General features: G+C 39.2%; 1 protein-coding gene across 2 annotated transcripts in view; it reads right to left on the bottom strand.

The window, feature by feature from the left end:
• The window catches only part of Oseg6 (intraflagellar transport protein Oseg6), a 142,887-nt gene that overhangs the window by 81,420 nt on the left and 42,527 nt on the right, over positions 1 to 18,940 (bottom strand). For both annotated transcript variants that reach the window (XM_072306455.1, XM_072306456.1), the window contains 4 exons: positions 9,615 to 9,864; positions 8,741 to 8,992; positions 1,550 to 1,660; positions 159 to 308 (listed from right to left, as the gene is read on the bottom strand). In XM_072306455.1, the coding sequence (XP_072162556.1) occupies positions 159 to 308; positions 1,550 to 1,660; positions 8,741 to 8,992; positions 9,615 to 9,864 (763 nt within the window). The remainder of the gene's footprint in view (positions 1 to 158; positions 309 to 1,549; positions 1,661 to 8,740; positions 8,993 to 9,614; positions 9,865 to 18,940) is intronic.

The following is an 18,940-nucleotide window of genomic DNA, read 5'->3' as shown; positions in this document are numbered from 1 at the left end:
CGTAATTTTTTATGGGAAAAATAAAACAAACACTGATAGAAGGGTAAGAATAGGGCCGCGAAGCGGCCCATTGATGGCGCGGAGCGCCTTCGGGGGGTTGGGCCGAGTGGCGGGCAGGGGGCGTAGCCCTCTAGTTTTCATATATGCTGGTTACGTACCGCATTTAAAATGAAGCCATTACCCTTGTCATCAATGAAGGCAATCCTGTTTCCGTTGATATTAGGCATTAGAGTCTTGATAGCAACTGGATGTTGATAATTACTGACATTTTTCCAATCCTCAAGATTAAAACACCTGATATGTCCAATCTAAAGCAAAAAATTAACAAGGATAAACCAAAAAATCCAACAAGTTTTAATCTTACTCAAGCGCTTTAAAAAGCAACATGTTGAGAAGAAGTCAAATATTACAGTCAAACGTCAAGTCAAATGACTAAATGAGACCAACTTTCCGCTAAGTTGAATTTTTGTGTGGTCCCATCGAATTTCCATTAAAGCTATTGTTGATAGTTTAGGCCTAACTCAAATTGCGAGCAAAATAGCATCTGCTTAACTCCCCAGGAAAGTTAAAATTGGGCACTATCTTGGATTATAGGCATTACTGTGCATTCGGTGGTTCAGTGGACCAATTTTTTGAACTTTACAACCCAAAATACGTAGGTTTAGAATTATCATACAACCCATTCTGATATTGTCACGGAGTATCAGGAGCGATCTAACCAAAATGGAGGCCGACTTTGGCCTTTACGTGGACCAAATCAGGACTATTCGGCATGAAATAGTTTTTTTTTTACTTTTCTTTTGGAATTTGCGACCTCGAAAACATATATTCAGTGTTTCTTCCTCTCTTTACGCCGCATTTGACATTTTGGCCGCTCAGCAGCCAAATTCGGCCGCCACCTTCGATTTTGAGCATTTCCGTGGGCCGAGGGGTCTGTTAGACAGTTTTTTTTTTAATCTAAGACCCAGTAAACATGAGAATCAACACCTCACTCGATGTGTTGTGCCGTTTCACCAAAATTTCATTTTTGAGCAGCCATTTTGGCCGCAATCTTGTTTTGGGAGCCTCTCCGTCAATATCCGGGAGTCCACCTCAGATTTTCTCATTCTAGAGATCAAAATGAGGAGATTAAGCTGCGGTGGCAACTTGCATCCTGAACGTGCACACGGGACGTAATTTTCGAACACATGGCCCCTGAGAATAGTGAAGAGTTTAACAACACATGAGTCTTGGAATACATTGCAAGTCTTGAATCAATACAGTATAATATTTATGCTGTTCTATCTCTCTTTTACCCGTTCTCTTAAATTTGCTGCGTCACTTCCAGTCCCATGTAACACAGAGGTACCATTAGCTTTACTAATTTGCAGACAAGTCTTGGCAAAGTTCTACTCTGCACTGAGGAGACTATATGAACTTGGGACAATTTAATACTTTTATTTTTTAATGTGGCTCTGCATATCAGCTGATGAGAAAAAATGAGAGAGAAAGAGATGATGCTGATAAACTTTGTGGGTGGTTCGAGAGCCAGGTGCACAATATTACTTACATCTGATGAATAATATAGAAAATCACCGATAATTTCATGATGAACTATAACGAGTTCCTGGTCGATTTCTGGTAAGATTTTCATTTCACTTCCATGGGGAGATTCCTCAATCTGCACAGAAAAGCAGATTTCAACTACATACCACAAAGTAAGACTAACAAAATATAATGAAAGAGAGTATTATTGACTAATTTGTGCAAGTAAGAAAAACAGAAAGCTTCACAGTAGCTTACTGTTCCAATTTTCAAAAAGTTTAAGGAGGATTTAAAGAATATGATTAACGTAATTGGCTGAAATGCGTATGATGGTGGATTTTCAAACAGGACAACGACCCAGAGCACAAATTGGACTGAATCAAGAGTCCAAAGTGAGTGGCGAACAATTAAGAATGGCGCTCCATTAAACTTTTCTGTGTTCACAATCAGCTCCTACCAGCTCCTTAAGATGGGATCATGATGTCATACAGGTAAATCCAGGCAGCCTTACTCACTAGTGAATCGAGAGCTCGTAATATGAGTTCCTATCAAAAAGATAAAAATTTACAAGCTCCTTTTCCAATTACTCCAACTATTAAGAATTGGAGAGTTCTTTAGAATAACCACATACAACAGAAATGACAGTTAGGAGAAAACCACAAAAGGATTCAAATGAATGCAGTTTTGTGAAAAATTGATGAATTCGTAAAATTGAAAAACAGAATTGAAAGGCACACTCTCCTTGATTGCTTGGCTTAAAGTAAAAGAAAATTAATTTCACCTGACACATTTTAGTAGTGAAAGCTGTAAGTTCAGATAAATGTGGTTTTAACAGAGAACTACTTTCGTGCCTCAGAAAAATCACTTAGGTCATCATTTCTAGCACAAATGTGATTAGAAATACATGACAAAACTATTGCAATGTGGTGAAGGAACATTTTCAGGAAATATTCAGTAAAGGAGCAAAAAAAATACAACTGTCCAAAATTGACGACATCGCACGAATAACAACCTATGACTGGAAACCGCGTTGCGAGAAAAACGCATTTCAAGTTTTGTACTTTATGTGCTACGCCAACTGTGCTTTGCAGGCACCCTGTTTATGGGTGACCCAACTCTTCTATTGAAGGATGCCAGGTTGACATTGTAATACATTTTCGGTTTCCACAGAAATAAACTTAATTTAAAAAATCAGTTCATGGGCTGTTACTGCGCCCCAAAATCACTTTCCTTGAAGTTGGTGAGTAAAAAGAATTATAACCACGCAAAATTAATGCCAAATGAACGAGCAGACACTGTTAGCGATACTCGCGAACTGAAAACAACATTAACGGGTTTATGGATGCATAAAAGACCTTCACACATATAGGCTGTTATTCCACTCATTGCTCCAGAGGCCTGACTTAACTCAGGAAAAGAGGCCGTTATCTAACTATGTTCTACCTGTACCACGGTATGGTCCGGGGTACAGAGAATTTGAAAAGCCGGTGGGAGCTACGAAGACCTATACGCGTATAGGTTGTAATTCGTACAGGGTCCTCAATTGCACCTAAAAAAGTCAAACTTTCTTACTCCACTTAAGTAACTATCCTTTAATGCACAGAAATGAGCTCCAAAAGCGTCCTTCCTGACTAGAATTTTATCGCAGCTAAAGTAGCGACTGTCTTTTGACATTTCTTTCAGCCCCCACTATAATGCGATATGCGATAATCACAAGACAATATAGAGCAAGATTGTAAGATTTCGTCCATACTTTTTGTTTACTCCGCATAATTTTAAAATTTCTCTTATAGATTTCTGAAAACACTTTTTTTTAAAGTTTTCCTTATTAGTATCCTTGTTGCAGAAATGTCTATGGGTTTTTTGGTGATCTTTAAAAATTCTCAGGAATTTTGAAAGCTGTGTTTCTGATTTGTGAAAAAATTAGTAGTCTACAAGGTGTTGCCCAAAAAACTAATTTTCCTCGATATCATAGAGGAGGATCCCCTGAAAACTTGCCAACAGTTACATGCAGCAGTTCAGTGTTACGTTTGCTCATCAAACTGACATGTTCTCCATGATATACTACGTATATCCACATAGGTGGTTTTTCAAGAATTTCCGAGGTGAAATTTTTCAAATTGCTTTCAAACGCAGAATTTTGATAGGAGCAAGTACATTTTCAATACATATATCTTAGAATACAAGTTATCAGAAAAGCCGTTCTCTAGGAAAACCATGTATGCGGCTAACTGCCATACACACTCATTCAAAAGACTTGCTCAGTTATGATAGGAAAGTCTGGTGGGCTGCAATGACAGCATTGAAAAATGAAGCCAACTGATATATTAGTTAAATCGCCCCTAATTGACAGAAAGATCAAAGGTAAGAATGAGGACCATCCCAGTTGAGACACAGTGTTAAGTCCTTAATGTACAATTATTGACAACTTTTATGCGTATAATATTCCTCTAGATTGTACTGTCTTAATATTTAAAGGTATGACATTTCCTAAAAAGCCAGTCCTCAGTGGTGGAGTTGCCAAGGCAGTTTGCTGTCAGCAAGAAGTGTGGCAAGAAAATTACCCATTGCGCAGGGGTATGCATAAAAACTTCTGAAATCATGGAGAATGTTCTTTAGGAAGTTATCACTCCGGAGGAGGGAGGGGGATTTAGACTAGGGTTGGCCAAAAAACTGATTTATCGAAAATCAAAGCTCAATATTGCAGAAACACGTTGTACATTGATATTACTTTAAAGCCTACTCTATGTTTTTGTTTTTTTTTTTTTGTGATAAATAGAAATATCAGAGTTCAAAAAATTTAATTTTGACTCTAATTTTAAGTTTTGGAATTTCTTGGCTTTGTTTTCCCCGCGAAATGGTGTGGACCCTGCACCATTTTTCCACCTTGTTCAAAATATTGAGGTTGCAGCAACCTTTAGTTTTGTGAATTTTTTTCCCCCCTTTCATTTGTTTTCTGCCGATTCGATTGTACTTCAAAAGCATACTTGAAATCGACTAAGGCCCTCATTTTAGGAGTCTAAACTCACATTACGTAGGCATTTAAGATGCGTTAATTGGTTTTTGGATAAAAGTAATTTTTGTCTTCCCAAACATGTCCCTAGAAACGCAGGAAACATAAGGGCAACTGGTATTACAACGATTTCATCGATTTTGTCGAGTGACAGGGCAAACTAGCAGAAAATTGGCTTGTGCTTCTTTGAAACTATTTTTATTATAAATGAAGAGAGAGAACTGTTCTGTTCCATATGGAAGGCGGGGATCTCCCATATGTATGCTCATAGAAAGGCCGCATTTCTCGATTTGGTCGAAATTTTACGATTTTGCTGTATTTTGGTTAGACTTGGCAGGAATGCTCAAAAATTTGAATTTTTTTATTCTAGAGAGCCTCTTTATAGGACATTAAGACAGTATAACAAATATTTTTTGAAAGGTGATGTTTCTCCCTCTCCACAGAGCCAATGGAAGAGTTGGAGACACAGTTTTTATTGAGTTTTCATCGATTTTCACCAATTTGTGAAATCCCAATTCACAAGGTCAATCGCTAATGGTTGATCAACACATTTGCATGAAATGATTAATTTGCCTGCTGGGCTTTGAAATACATATGATGATGTTTTTCAATTAAGTACTTCCTTGCATCAAATTAAAAAGAAAAAATCACTATTCATTAGGGAGGCAACAGAACACTCCTGCATGGTCTTGAAAATAGTATTTGAGGCGCTATTTGTAGGGGAATCAAAAAACCATGATCAAAACAATCGTCTAGCGGCAGCTCGACTGGACGACTTAACTCGTCGATTCAGATATTTCCCAGGCTTGGCTTGCACTGACAAGTAAAAATACTAGTTAAATTATACGAATGGACTAAGACAATGTAAGAATTATTCCAGCACACAAAAATTGTTTTGATCCAAAGCTGATTAGCACGCCTTGACAAGCGACTGAATGTGAGTTTAGACTCCAAAAATGAAGGCTCTCGCCGATTTCTATCATCCTTAAAATATACAATCAAATTGGCTGAGAATGCATGAGATAAAAAACATATTTTTTACAAAACCGAAGGATACAACCTCAAGGAAAGGACGACGGACCGGTCTTATGGGAAAAGTGGGCCCGGTTAAATCGGCTGGCGTTTTGATATGTTGTAGGTCTTAACCTACTGATCAAAAGTGTCAATGGGCATTTCTCCCTTTCTCGAAGTTTTACCCCCCATTTTGGGGGTCAAAGTTGCCAATTCGGCGTATAATTGGCAGTTTTGACACCCGGGTTTATTGGTCGCCTATGAGATTCTTTGATGGTTTCTTGAGTCTTTTGTATCCTCTGAATAGGCTAGAGACCATCCGAACTCAAAAACTGACAATTTCGCCTTATGGGTAAGGGGGGGGGGGGTGTTCACGCCACCGATTTCAGAGTCGGCGAGCCGCATTAAACCGATTCTTTCGCCATGTTTTGGAGAATTTTTTATGCAAATGATTGCGACTGCATCTTGAAAGGTCGACTAAGATGCAGCTCAGAATATACCCCCGGGCGGGAGGGGGGGGGGGGGTGCGACCGAACTCGAGCAGCGTAACTGGCTTGCGCGGGTCGGATCAAACCGATCCTTCTATTATGTTTTGGAGAACTTTTTTGCAAGTGACTCAGGCTGCTTCTTGAAAGGTCTACTAAGATGCAGCTCAAAATATACCTCCCCCCCCCCGGGGGGGGGGGGGGGAAGCGAAAACTGGGCCGAAAAGCCGACCGAACTCGGGCAGCGAAACTAGCTCTCGCGAGTTGCATCAAACCGATGATTTTGTCATGTTTTGGAGTTTTTTTTCCATCCCAATGAAACAGACTGCATTTCGAAGTGTCGACTGAGATGGAGCACGGAATATGCTGTATGAGAAAGGAGGTTTCTCAATCCGCACCCTCCCTCGCAATAGGATCTCTCAGCATAGGTCAGTGTGGCACTGACACTAGTATAGTGGCATTTTTTACCACCACCATCACTCATACATAATTCCGAGGGTCGTTTTAGCTGACACGCATTTCCGACTGAGCCCAATATTTCTATAAGCGAAAGCTAATGGTGCAGATGATTCCTACGGCTGAGACGTATATAACGTCGGTTGATTTCAGAAATATATCATCTAGGTGATTTTTTAAATGAAATCGCACATTATTATCGAGCATTAAACAGTTTTGTAGAATGTCAAGAAAGGCAAGGAAGAAAGCAAAGCATTCGCAAAAAGGCAATATATGCAATGCAATCAGTTCTGAAGGTATTTGACGAGTTCTGGGTTTTTCATTCTTTCTACTGGAGCTCCATAAGTAATGGATCAAATCCTGGAAGCTCTCAGTGCAGAAAGTGAGGCGAGCTCGCTGAGATTTTTTTACGTAATCAGAAAATCTAAGAAAAAAACAAGGTCATGTACTTCTTCTTTTTAATTTTTTTTCTTTTCAAAAGCAAATAACCCCTCCCCTCGTCGAAATTCTGAAATGCATCAGGATATGCTGAAAATTGAATGATGCGTTAAACGGTATGAAGTTTTAATCGTCCTAGCCACATTCAAAAGTGTCACTCTACTAGTGTCAGTGCCACACTGACCTATGCTGAGAGATCCTATTGCGAGGGAGGGTGCGGATTGAGAAGCCTCCTTTCTCATACAGCATATTCCGTGCTCCATCTCAGTCGACCTTCCGAAATGCAGTCTGTTTCATTGGGATAAAAAAAAAAAAAAAAAACTCCAAAACAGGACAAAATCATCGGTCAACCTATCAACTCATCAACCGATCAACAATCAAACTCGGGCAACTTTCGCTGTCCGAGTTCGGTCGGCTTTTCGGCCCAGTTTTCGCCTCCCCCCCCCCCCCGGGGGGGGGGAGGTATATTTTGAGCTGCATCTTAGACCTTTCAAGAAGCAGCCTGAGTCATTTGCAAAAAAGTTCTCCAAAACATAATAGAAGGATCGGTTTGATCCGACACGCGCGAGCCAGTTACGCTGCTCGAGTTCGGTCGCACCCCTCCCCCCCTCCCGCCCGGGGGTATATTCTGAGCTGCATCTTAGTCGACCTTTCAAGGTACAGTCGCAATCATTTGCATAAAAAATTCTCCAAAACATGGCGAAAGAATCGGTTTAATGCGGCTCGCCGACTCTGAAATCGGTGGCGTGAACACCCCCCCCCCCCCTTACCCATAAGGCGAAATTGTCAGTTTTTGAGTTCGGATGGTCTCTAGCCTATTCAGAGGATACAAAAGACTCAAGAAACCATCAAAGAATCTCATAGGCGACCAATAAACCCGGGTGTCAAAACTGCCAATTATACGCCGAATTGGCAACTTTGACCCCCAAAATGGGGGGTAAAACTTCGAGATAGGGAGAAATGCCCATTGACACTTTTGATCAGTAGGTTAAGACCTACAACATATTAAAACGCCAGCCGATTTAACCGGGCCCACTTTTCCCATAAGACCGGTCCGTCGTCCTTTTATAAAAAAAATAATAATTGGTAGGCTTCAAAGAGATACCAATATTTAACTTTTCCACACTATTGCGCTTTGATTTCCAAAAAAAAAAAAAAAAAAAAAAAAATTAGGCCCATTCTAGGCCAAGACCTCAGTTTGATTCCGCGTGGTCGCTGGTATAAAGGACACTAAGAAACTTGTCATTGAGACCATGACACTCCAATACCCTGTGTGTCCTTTCGAGTTTACTGGGGGGGGGGGGGGGGAGAGCAGCGTGACCATGTGGTCCACCACACTGTTTGACTGTTTTGTGATTTAATCGAAGATCACTTGCAGAGTGCGCGACTGCCAGCATCACCTATCAGTGGGAGGTCTGGTAGATGATAGTTAAGGAGGAGATCCGAAGAAGTCATTTGCCTGATGATTTTGAGAACAATAGATTTTGATAGCAATTGAAAGTTGCAAAGCTCCTGAGTTTGTTGACTTGGCGAATTGAGTATGTATATGAAAGTAACAGTCTTTATAATATATTGTTATTCAAATATTGGATTATAATCAAAGTAAAGAAAAATTATCTTGGATAATTCTTCAACGATGACAAATGTATTACTCTGAAATGTAAAAATATATTACTCTATCTTTTTCCTGATTAGAATCCGTCTGTTCATAGACAGTCATCAATAGTGCATATTTGACTCAGTACTAAGAATACATCAATCACAGGCGAACAACAAATTGCATATGCAAAGTAAGGAATATCGAGATACTCACTTTATGAATATGAAGTTTCCCCTCAAACAGAACAGAGATATAATGATTGCTTACTGAAATACTATGAATAGATCCTAGGTACTCTTTATGCCTTTTCAAGACAGGCTTCATGTTTTCTTCATAATCATTTAATTTACCTACTTCATAAATCCAACACCTATTATTCATGCCTAAAACAATGTGTGAGTTACTACACGTTACGAAGTTTGGTTCGATTTCGATGTTAAATGATGCTTTCTTGATAGTTTTCACCTGAAAGGAAAAAAAAAAGACCAATAGTAATGTTGAGAGTAGCATGTAAGGTTCACTCTGACAATTCGGGACGAAAACAAGAATTATGAATGAATGTAGCGGTAGTTGTATAATGTATATGGATATACCAGAACTGTCATTATAACCGCTAGTGCTGTAAATTCAGTTGTGCAAGAATTTTTTTTAATTTTGTAATTTTATTTGGTTTTACTTTCATAGTTAGTTTTAGAGGATTGCAAGTCTATTTTCTTCGAAGTGAGAGGAGTAGTAATTTTATTAACATATGTATACATGGTATCATTATTGTTAAAAAAAATTATTTTTAACCATAAAATATACAGTAATTTTCTGTGTATTACTTATACTTTGTTGTTAATCGATATTACACGCTTCATGTCTAATAATTACTATAAATTTTACTGTATTGCAAAATTTTTATTTTTCCCTCAATTTTCACTGTTTACTTTTCAATTTTTACAGTCATTATTTTAATGAGATTTTTGAGAAATTACATTTCAATTAGACTTGACTTCGATGATTTTGTGGAATTAATGAGTTATTTATGAATTTAGTCCTAAACTAAACTTCACTAAAATGATTTCAGCTAGAAAACTAACTATACCTTCATGTTCTCATATTTGCAAAGATATAGAGAAATCGATTTTAGACTGGAAAGAGTAGCGATGAATTCAGAGCTGACACCAGCCAATTGAGGAAGTCTTGACAAGAAAACATACACTGAGCCTGAGGCACCAGCTGCAGTCAAAAGTTGTCCATCATCTGTCCAAGCAATGTTTTCAATAGATATTTCCCTCTCTACCGACATTACAGCGCTAACTTCTTGAAAATTACTTGCTTCATGAATTTTAATACTGAAGTAAGAAACATAAAAAAGTAGGAAAATATTACTCAACTTATTAGCAAATGCACAAAAGGAGAAAGACGATATGAAATTTGGATTCTGTTTCTTGAAAATGTCGTACATATAAATTGATGACAAATTCTTGAATTCCACATTTTCCAAATGAAACACTGTTGGCAGGGTAGGTTTTGATAGGTACAATTATGAAGGCTTGTGAGAAGTGATAAATTTCTTAGAAGGTAAATTTCGTCGATAGTTGAAGACCCTCAAACAAGTTGAAAATAAATTTGTTTTTAAGTTTTAATTGTAAGAGGTACCAAAAACTTGCAAAAAAATTTGTTAAAATCACCTTTCAAAAATTCCAGCCTTTTGCGCAATGCTGGATAAAAACCCCTGTTTACTTTGTGAGATAAAAGCTTTCAGCGCTTCACGAGATTATTTGTTTTTTTCGGTTTAAGTCTTTCTTCTGGCTTACCTGACTGCCCAGTTCTAAGAAAAACTAGTCGCAGACTCGATAAGTTTGAAAAAGTGTGTTACAAACTACACAGATTGAACGCTAAGGAGAAAATTTCAGACTTTTCTTCAGGTGCCCACGGAGTTTTTGTGCAATTTTACTTCTAAAAAGTCTCACCACTTGGCTGTATCCCTTGCGCCCAACAAACCCATTCTGCTTCACACCCCAATGTTCATTACTTTTAATTAAAATTGGTCAAGACATTTTGTGTCTTGATGATTGTTGTGATGACGTGAGTTTAAATTGCAATGTGCACTAATAACACACTGATACAACTGAAAAAATTTCTGAAGGAAAACACTCGTTAAAATCTCACGGCCTAGCCTAAACCTCCTGCTTATCTACAACAAACAGAATAAAGGTGCTGCCGTGTATTCTTCCACTGGGGATTCTGCCACCATATCGATCATGACATAAATTCAAAGCAACAAGCTCACAGTTCAAACCCTGTTTTCGAATATTCTAATTTTTTACACTTTTAAGAGAACTTTACTCCCAGTTGCCGTTATCGAAGAAAGTTGGGGGAAAAAACAAAAAGTTTAGCTAATCTGATACAATCATAGGAAACAATAAAAAAATGACTTAACAGGCCCATTCCGGCTATTTTTGCATCTTGAATACAATTTGATGTACGTTTTATATAATTCATCACAGACCATTATTGTGTGATATTCTATAAATGCCCTAAATAAATGCACATCATGCAATAGAGAATTTGCAAGTGTCTGATATTTTATGAATTTCGTGTTTAAGTGGAAACTACTGTGTGAACTGATCAAGAGGATACCCTTGGTTCATGAATTGAACCATTATTGGAGAAGATACGACAAAATGATCTACGAGAATATGTGTATTTAAAGGAGAAATGCCGCGAGATGACGTCACCAGGCGGTACATATTTTCACTTTAAAATCTATTTTTATACTATTTCTCATATCAGAAAAAAACTAAGAAAAACTCTGTGAAATCAACTCTTTTAGCATTTACAGATGAAGTAATAAAAAATTTGCACGCAAATTCTCCATTCTTTGGCTTAAATCACTCCATTATCACAATGACATATTGCAGATATTAGTCATAGTAGTATAAAAATGGGAATTTAAGCCCAAAAGTTTTTAGCCAAATTGTGCAGAAAAATACGAATTAAATTACAGTGTTGTATGGTGATTATTGTCCAATATGGCGACGCTGTAGTAAAAGTATTGCATGTTGCCCCTTCAATATGCGGGTTATGCAATGGTGTAGTGTAGCCCCTTCAATACGCAGGATATGCAATGGTGTATTTTTCAAGATGGCGGTTACAACGTTGCCGGGCGGTGCACATACATAAATGATTTGTATATGGGTGAAATTTTGCAACATCGAATTTTACAGTGTTGCCCGATGGTGCAAGAAATTAGTAAATTTTTCGATACAATGTTGTCAGATTGTGCAAAAAAATTCGGATTGTCGGACTTGTAAAAATTTTCGGTTTCGAAAGACCGTATCTTACAGTAACGGCCTGGTGTCGGAGACTGGAGAGTAGGGTCTGATTCGGGAAATTGAAAAATTTTCGGAAAATCACCGTCCTCCGATCCGCCGCGGACCGATGCGATTCTTTTCCATTATCGAAGATCGGAAAACTGTACGGACCGAATTTTGATACAACTTTTTGTTTTCGAGATTTCGGACTTGTAAAATTTTCGCATCGATAGACCATATCTTACATTATGGGACTGGTATCGGAGACTGGAGAGGAGGGTCTGATTCGGGATATTAAAAAATTTTCTAAGTCCTACGCTGGAAAATATTTTCGGAAAATTACCCTCCTCCGACCCACCTCGGACCGATGCGATTATTTTACACTATCGAAGATCGGAAAACTGTACAGACCGAATTTTGATACGAGTTTTAGTTTTCGAGAAAATCCAACTTTTACCTAAGTCGCATGCGTATCTTATGTGCATACACGAGTTTTTATGCTTGCTTGAATACATGGGATTCTAGACTTTACTAATGACAGGTTGTATGTCTGATGGTAAAAACACATCTATGACACATACCTATCTTATGTGTATTTGCGGTTTTATTCCTTACATTGTTTTCAGATTGTGCAAAATATTCGGATTTTCGGACTTGTAAAATTTTTCGGGATTAATAGACCATATCCTCCAGTATGGGCCTGGTATCGGAGACTGGAGAGTAGGGTCTGATTCGGGAAATTAAAAATTTTCGGAAAAGTACCCTCCTCCGATCCGTAACGGACCGATGCGATTCTTTTACACTATCGAAGATCCGAACTGTACAGACCGAATTTTGATACGACTTTTAGTTTTCGAGAAAATCCAACTTTTACCTAAGTCGCATAGACCATATCCTCCAGGATGGGACTGGTATCAGTGACTGCAGAGTAGCGTCTGATCCGGGAATTTCAATTTTTAGTGGTGTGCCCTAACCTTGTGTTTTGGAATAATCAACTGGGATTGTATATTGCAATTTCAGTTTGATGAATCGAAAACTTGTAAAATTTTCGGGATCAATAGACCAAAGCCTCCAGGATGGGGCTGGTATCGGTGACTGGAGAGGAGGGTCTGATTCGGGATATTAAAAAATTTTCTAAGTCCTACGCTGGAAAATATTTTCGGAAAATTACCCTCCTCCAATCCACCCCAGCCCGATACGATTATTTTACACTATCGAAGATCGGAAAACTGTACAGACCGAATTTTGATACGAGTTTTAGTTTTCGAGAAAATCCAACTTTTACCTAAGTCGCATGCGTATCTTATGTGCATATACGAGTTTTTATGCTTGCTTGAATACATGGGATTCTTGACTTTACTAATGACAGTTTGTATGTCTGATGGTAAAAACACATCTATGACACATACCCATCTTATGTGTATACGCGGTTTTCTTCGTGGCCTTCGTAAATTGCGGTCCTCGCTCCGTCCAGACTTCAAAATTCATCGTGAACTAGCTGTCTGTTCATGGATCGCACAACGATGTGATGTCTGGTTTTAGTTTCTACAGATCAAAAGAATCAGAAAAACGTAAAATTTCACTGCGGATAGCCCGGGGTCATAGAAAATGCTCCTTTGAAGTGATGATTTTTTTTTTACATAGAAGAAAAAACGAATTAAATTACAATGCTGTATGGCGGGTATTGTACGATAAGGCAACGTTGTAAAAATTGTTCAACGAAATGGCAGGGTAATGTTACTCCTTCAATATGCGGGTTATACAATTCTAATAATACGAGGTATTGCATGTAGCCCCTTCAATCTGCGGGTTATGCAATGGTTTATTTTACTCTTCAACTTGTAGGTTATGCAACATAATTGCTACTGATTGAATTACCGGTGATACTTGACAATATGATATTGGTTTGTGTAACGAAAGTTGATGATTTCGATTATTTACCACAACCTTATATGAGAATGTTGTTGGTTGATGATTTTGATACTTTACCATAGATTTAAATAGAAAATCAATAAATAATCGATGGTTTTTGCTCGATATCTCGAAAACGGTGCGTCTTTGACGAATTTTGACGGCACCAAATGCACCCGAAGGCTTATTTGCCATCCGCTACTCCTCAAATATGAATGCAATGCTACCACCGGGAAGCCTTCATAACAATTGGACGTATTTCTATCAAACGGACCTAAGCGTTATAGGGTGAGGAAGGTACAGGGGCTTGGATTGGCGGCGGAATCCGGCGTCCGACTTATTCCGTCCTGTACTCGCAATGCTTTTCCATAGCGTTTAGGTCCGTTTGACAGAACGCGCTATCCCGGATTCTAAATTCCTCAAAAGGAACTCAAATTAGCGCTTAGTTCCGTTTGATGGGAATACATCCAATTAGGAAGCCTAAAATCAATTAATCCATTATGGACAATTGGTTTTCGCTCGATATTTGGTACTGTACAAGTGAAATTTGTATTGGTTATGCGGTAGTGTTTGTAATAACATAACATGAATGGTCTCTCCTACAACGCACTCTGACGCTCTGCGACACCCAAACACCACATGGAATAGCGTGTTGAATTGGAGTGTTAATTATTTTTGCTCGATATCTCGAGAACGGTGCGTCCTAGACGATTTTTTGACGAGACCAATCCGTTGCATTTCGATTCTATATTCAATGAGACCAATGGGAAGCCTCCAAAACGGTAAGGAAGCATAAAATCAATCAATCAATAATAATCTTATGGGATCCACCGTATAGCTTTCAGGGACGTGTTGTAACCCGCCATGGACCGTTCGATCTAACATTTAAGGTAGGGTAAAAGATCGATATTCGGGTCCAAATTACTTCACACTCGATAATTTACCATCGTTTTAAATAAAGTACCTGTATATAGCGAGAGTATAGACAGATGTGAAACTCCGAAAATCCATCAGGCCTTCACCGATGCCTCCGCGAATGAAGTTAGGGCTCAAAAATGCAGCCAACCTACGAATTTCAATCATCCAGAGCGTTTTACTAATACAATTGTTACGAATCATCGTTTATAAAGCATATATTTGACTTAGTTTTTGCATAAAGAACCCCGCACCTTCCTTATGGGAAATCCCCCCCAGTCAAACGCGATGCCGCTTGGATATGTTGCTCAGCTCGTCATTCTGATCAAAAGCTCTAATGGGCCCAAAGAGATCCCATGTGCGGTTTTCGAGATATTCGCTGTTTTATGTGCGTAAACGGAGGTTTCGCGCGCTCCCGCCGGAAGCCATACCAGTGTGCGGCGCCGCTCGTGCCCTTCCCTTCCAGTCCTCTCCGACCCCTCTCCGCTGCCCCGCCACCCATACCTTGGCTCCTCAACCGCTCCAACTCCGACGCTCACGAGGCTGCGCCCATTATTACCGGACCGCGCCCGCACGCCGTCTTCTTACGCGGCCTCTCCTTCGGCCATGTCGCCTCTTTTTCTCATCGACCCTTCCTGCAAGTCTTGAAAAACCTTTAAGAAGTCCATTTTTACTAAACATGATGATGCCAATGTCACAAATAATACAAAGAGAGAGAAAAGGAAAGAGAGGAAAAACAAATGATAATCCATGCGAAAGTATATGGAGAAGAGTCGGAATGCCTAAGAGATCGCTAAATGAAACAAGCTTTTTTTTATTTTTCCCCCCTTTTCCTTTCTTTTTTTCTTCATTTTTCTCACTCGGAAGCAGTGACAGTAACTTCTGTTGGAAGATGATGTTGAGGTTTTTTTTTTTTTTTATCACGTGGAGGAGGTTGAGGGGAATCAGTCGGCTGACGATGCCCAATTTGAGGCCAAGTGTGCCTTAGCTTCGACTTTTTTTGGCCTGCCTAGTGATCATTTTCGGTAAGTTTGTACGTCAGTTAGTAGTTAGTGAATCCTAATCGTCAGGAATCCCCCAGCCAAGATTCCCCAGCCTCAGAAGGAGAATATACGCAGGCGCCCGTAGGGGTACGACACTCATCAAATAACACTCAATATAGGTGAGATGAGTTAAAAACTTGAAAAATTGTCCGCGTTTTTTTATTACTCGCACAAAACAAAAAGGGGTAGGATAAAGTTAAATGAAACTATATAGACTTAGCCCGATAGAAAACAAAGTAAAAATTCATGAACGAACGAAAAAACACTTTTTAAGAAAAAAAATCTGATGGGGCGGGTTAAGAAATTGTAAGCAAAAACAAGCACCAAAAAACACTCATCAAATCTAAGAAATATTCTATTAGAAGGGGGGGGGGGGTCTCTGGCAAAATCCCGAGAAAAATTCAAGAGACTAATGAAAAGCCTTCCTAATATCCACCTAATGGGGAGGGAAGGGGGAGGAACATCGAAACCCTGAGAACTTTAGTGTCAAATAAACTCTGTGCATAAAATATCCAGGGACGGACTGGCTAAGGCAGCTAGGCAGCGATCGCTGCCTAAGAATTGTCGGCTCAAGGGCCCCGAAGGGGCTCCTGATCCGACAATTCCTGAATTTATTCTTCAATAAATGAAATGAATCCATGAAAAAGTGAAAAATCCTTGAAAAAAATCCTTGAATTTATTCTTCAATAAATGAAATGAATCCTTGAAAAACCCTCGTCTTTTCCAGTCCTTGAGGGTTTAACTCATAACACCTTCTCTGAGGCCCCTACGGCCGGAAAAAGGTAACCTCAGGGGCCCCTAAAAAGATGCCAGCAAGGGCCCCTCAGCGATCGAAAAATATGAGCTTCAAGGACCCTGGAGCGGCCCTCGAAGCTATATTTTCCCGGCCTCTAAGAGTTTTTTACTTTAAACAGCATGACTCTTTCTCTGAGGCCCCTATAGCCCAAAGAAGGTGCTCGTTTATGTACATTCTTAGCCATATTGGTTAGAATTGGAATCTACAGACTGGCAGTGAAATTTCGGGCGTTTGAAGTTGGTTAGAAGGGTGGCTGCACTTTTGGGCCCAAAACCCTCCATGAAGCGATCTGTCCATACTCTCGCTATAAAGGTACTCTAGTTTTAAATAGGATTACATCAGTATTCAATTATTTCGATTCATTACCATAGTTTTTAATAGGAATACATCGATGGTCAATTATTTCGATTCTTCACCGTAACATTAAATGGAAAATCTAGTCAGTTGATGATTGCGAATATTTACCGTAATGGACCACCAGACGAGTTTCTTAGCCAAAATTTTACGTAAACCATGATGCGCACACCGAAAATTACCAAAATATGATTCTTGCTGTGTAAATTTAAACTACCCGCTCATGAAAGCTCAATGCTCCGCGTGATTCACATCACACGCTAAACGTTATCACGACAGTTTTTGCGATATACAAATCTTGACACTTTGGATCATAGCTATAGCAAATTGTTTACAATGGGCCTGTTGCAAACTTTTGCTAGAGCAAAACTAAGAGTTGTTTTCTACAGATAATGCCTCAAAAATCACGATGAGCGCATCGGCAAAGTCTGAAATGCACTCATAACCTCACAATCTGCGTAAGAAATTTGCGATTTTTTGAGCTTCCCGCTTCGAAAACGATACTACGGTATAGGTGAACATTTTGTTAGAGGAGTCGTTCCATTGGCGGCAATACTCATCATGGCCGACGCCAGTCCGCCAAAACACGTGTGATGGAACGAGATAACACCTAAACAGGATTAAACCAGATAACAATCGGCGTGTTTACGTTCATATTTTCCTCGCCCGCCTTAATTGACCTTGAGTTCTCCTCGAATTACGCGAGGAACTGCGCAAGCGTCGGCCATGATGAATATTGCCGACGATGGAGCGACTCCTCTAACAAAATGTTCACCTGTGCAGTAGTATCGTTTTTGAAGCGGGAAGCTCAAAATAACGCAAATTTCTTTTACGCAGATTGTGAATTTATGAGTGCATTTCAGACTTTGCCGATGCGCTCATCGTGATTTTTGAGGCATTATCTGTGGGAAACAACTCTTCATTCTGCTCTAGCAAAAGTTTGCAACAGGCCCATTTGAACAACACATGATGGGAAATGAATACTTATTGCTCGATTGAGAAGCTTGCTGAAAGCGTTGTAGTGCTCGATTTGATTGTTGTAGAGGATTGAGTTTCGAGCAGTTCAAATTCCCCGTAACCAATGTGAAATGAAACCGTTAATATCTTCGTTAGGAGTTGGTTTCAGTAATTTAGTTGCGTGAATCGTGTTCTGTGAAGTTATGGTTAAGAAACACGTATCAGAATGCTTAAATTCGCACCTTGTCTAGTGGTCCATTTTAAATGGGAATGCATTTGGTCATGTTTTAAGTGGTCCATTTTAAATGGAAACAATACTCGATGATTTCGATTACTTACCACAACTTCATATGAGAATGTTGATGGTCGATGATTTCGATACTTTACGTCAGATATAAAGGTAAAATATCAATAATCGATGGTTTTTGCTCGATATCTGGAAAACGATGCGTCCTACACGATTTTTGACGGCAACACACCCGCTACTTTTCAAATATGAATGTAATGAGACCACCGGAAGCCTCAAAAAATTTTATCAAGCCTAAAAGACGATGAATTTCATTGTGGGAACCCCCCCAGTTGCGAAGAACGGTATTGAAAAGCTCCAGTAGGTACATTGCTTTACGGTCCCCGTCAAAATCAGAACTGAGAACTCAAGAGGGAACTGATGCATTTGATTGTGAGTCAAAATCAGAACTTCATGAAGAACTTGAGATAAAGGAAACCACAGAAGCGGATCACAACTCCAGTAAAGACAAAAAGGGTGATGCGAAGATCCATGTAGAGATGGATAAAAAACCATGTTTTGAAGCCCCAAAATCGTGAGAATGATTTTTTTCTTCTTTCTACAGGATTTTATGACTTATGATTCACTCCACTAGGCTTCCAAGAAGTTTAATTTTCATACGAGAAGCCACGAGATTGAATGGTGTGATGACTATGAGAAATCAAAAATGCTCATTTTGGACGCGAATCCAAGTGGTTGAAAAAAAATTTAAGACTAAAAACGAAGCTATTTTTGCGTCAACGGATCTGGACGAGTATTATGAAAAGATCATGGTCAAGATCAATAAAGAGTCATTCGAGGGTGCAATCATGAATATACATGATTGAATATACATCATGAATATATTCC

This window comes from Bemisia tabaci, chromosome 1, assembly GCF_918797505.1.
Source record: "Bemisia tabaci chromosome 1, PGI_BMITA_v3".
NCBI lineage: Eukaryota > Metazoa > Arthropoda > Insecta > Hemiptera > Aleyrodidae > Bemisia > Bemisia tabaci.
Note: the sequence above shows the minus strand (reverse complement) of the source record. Positions and strands in the feature narration are given on the sequence as shown.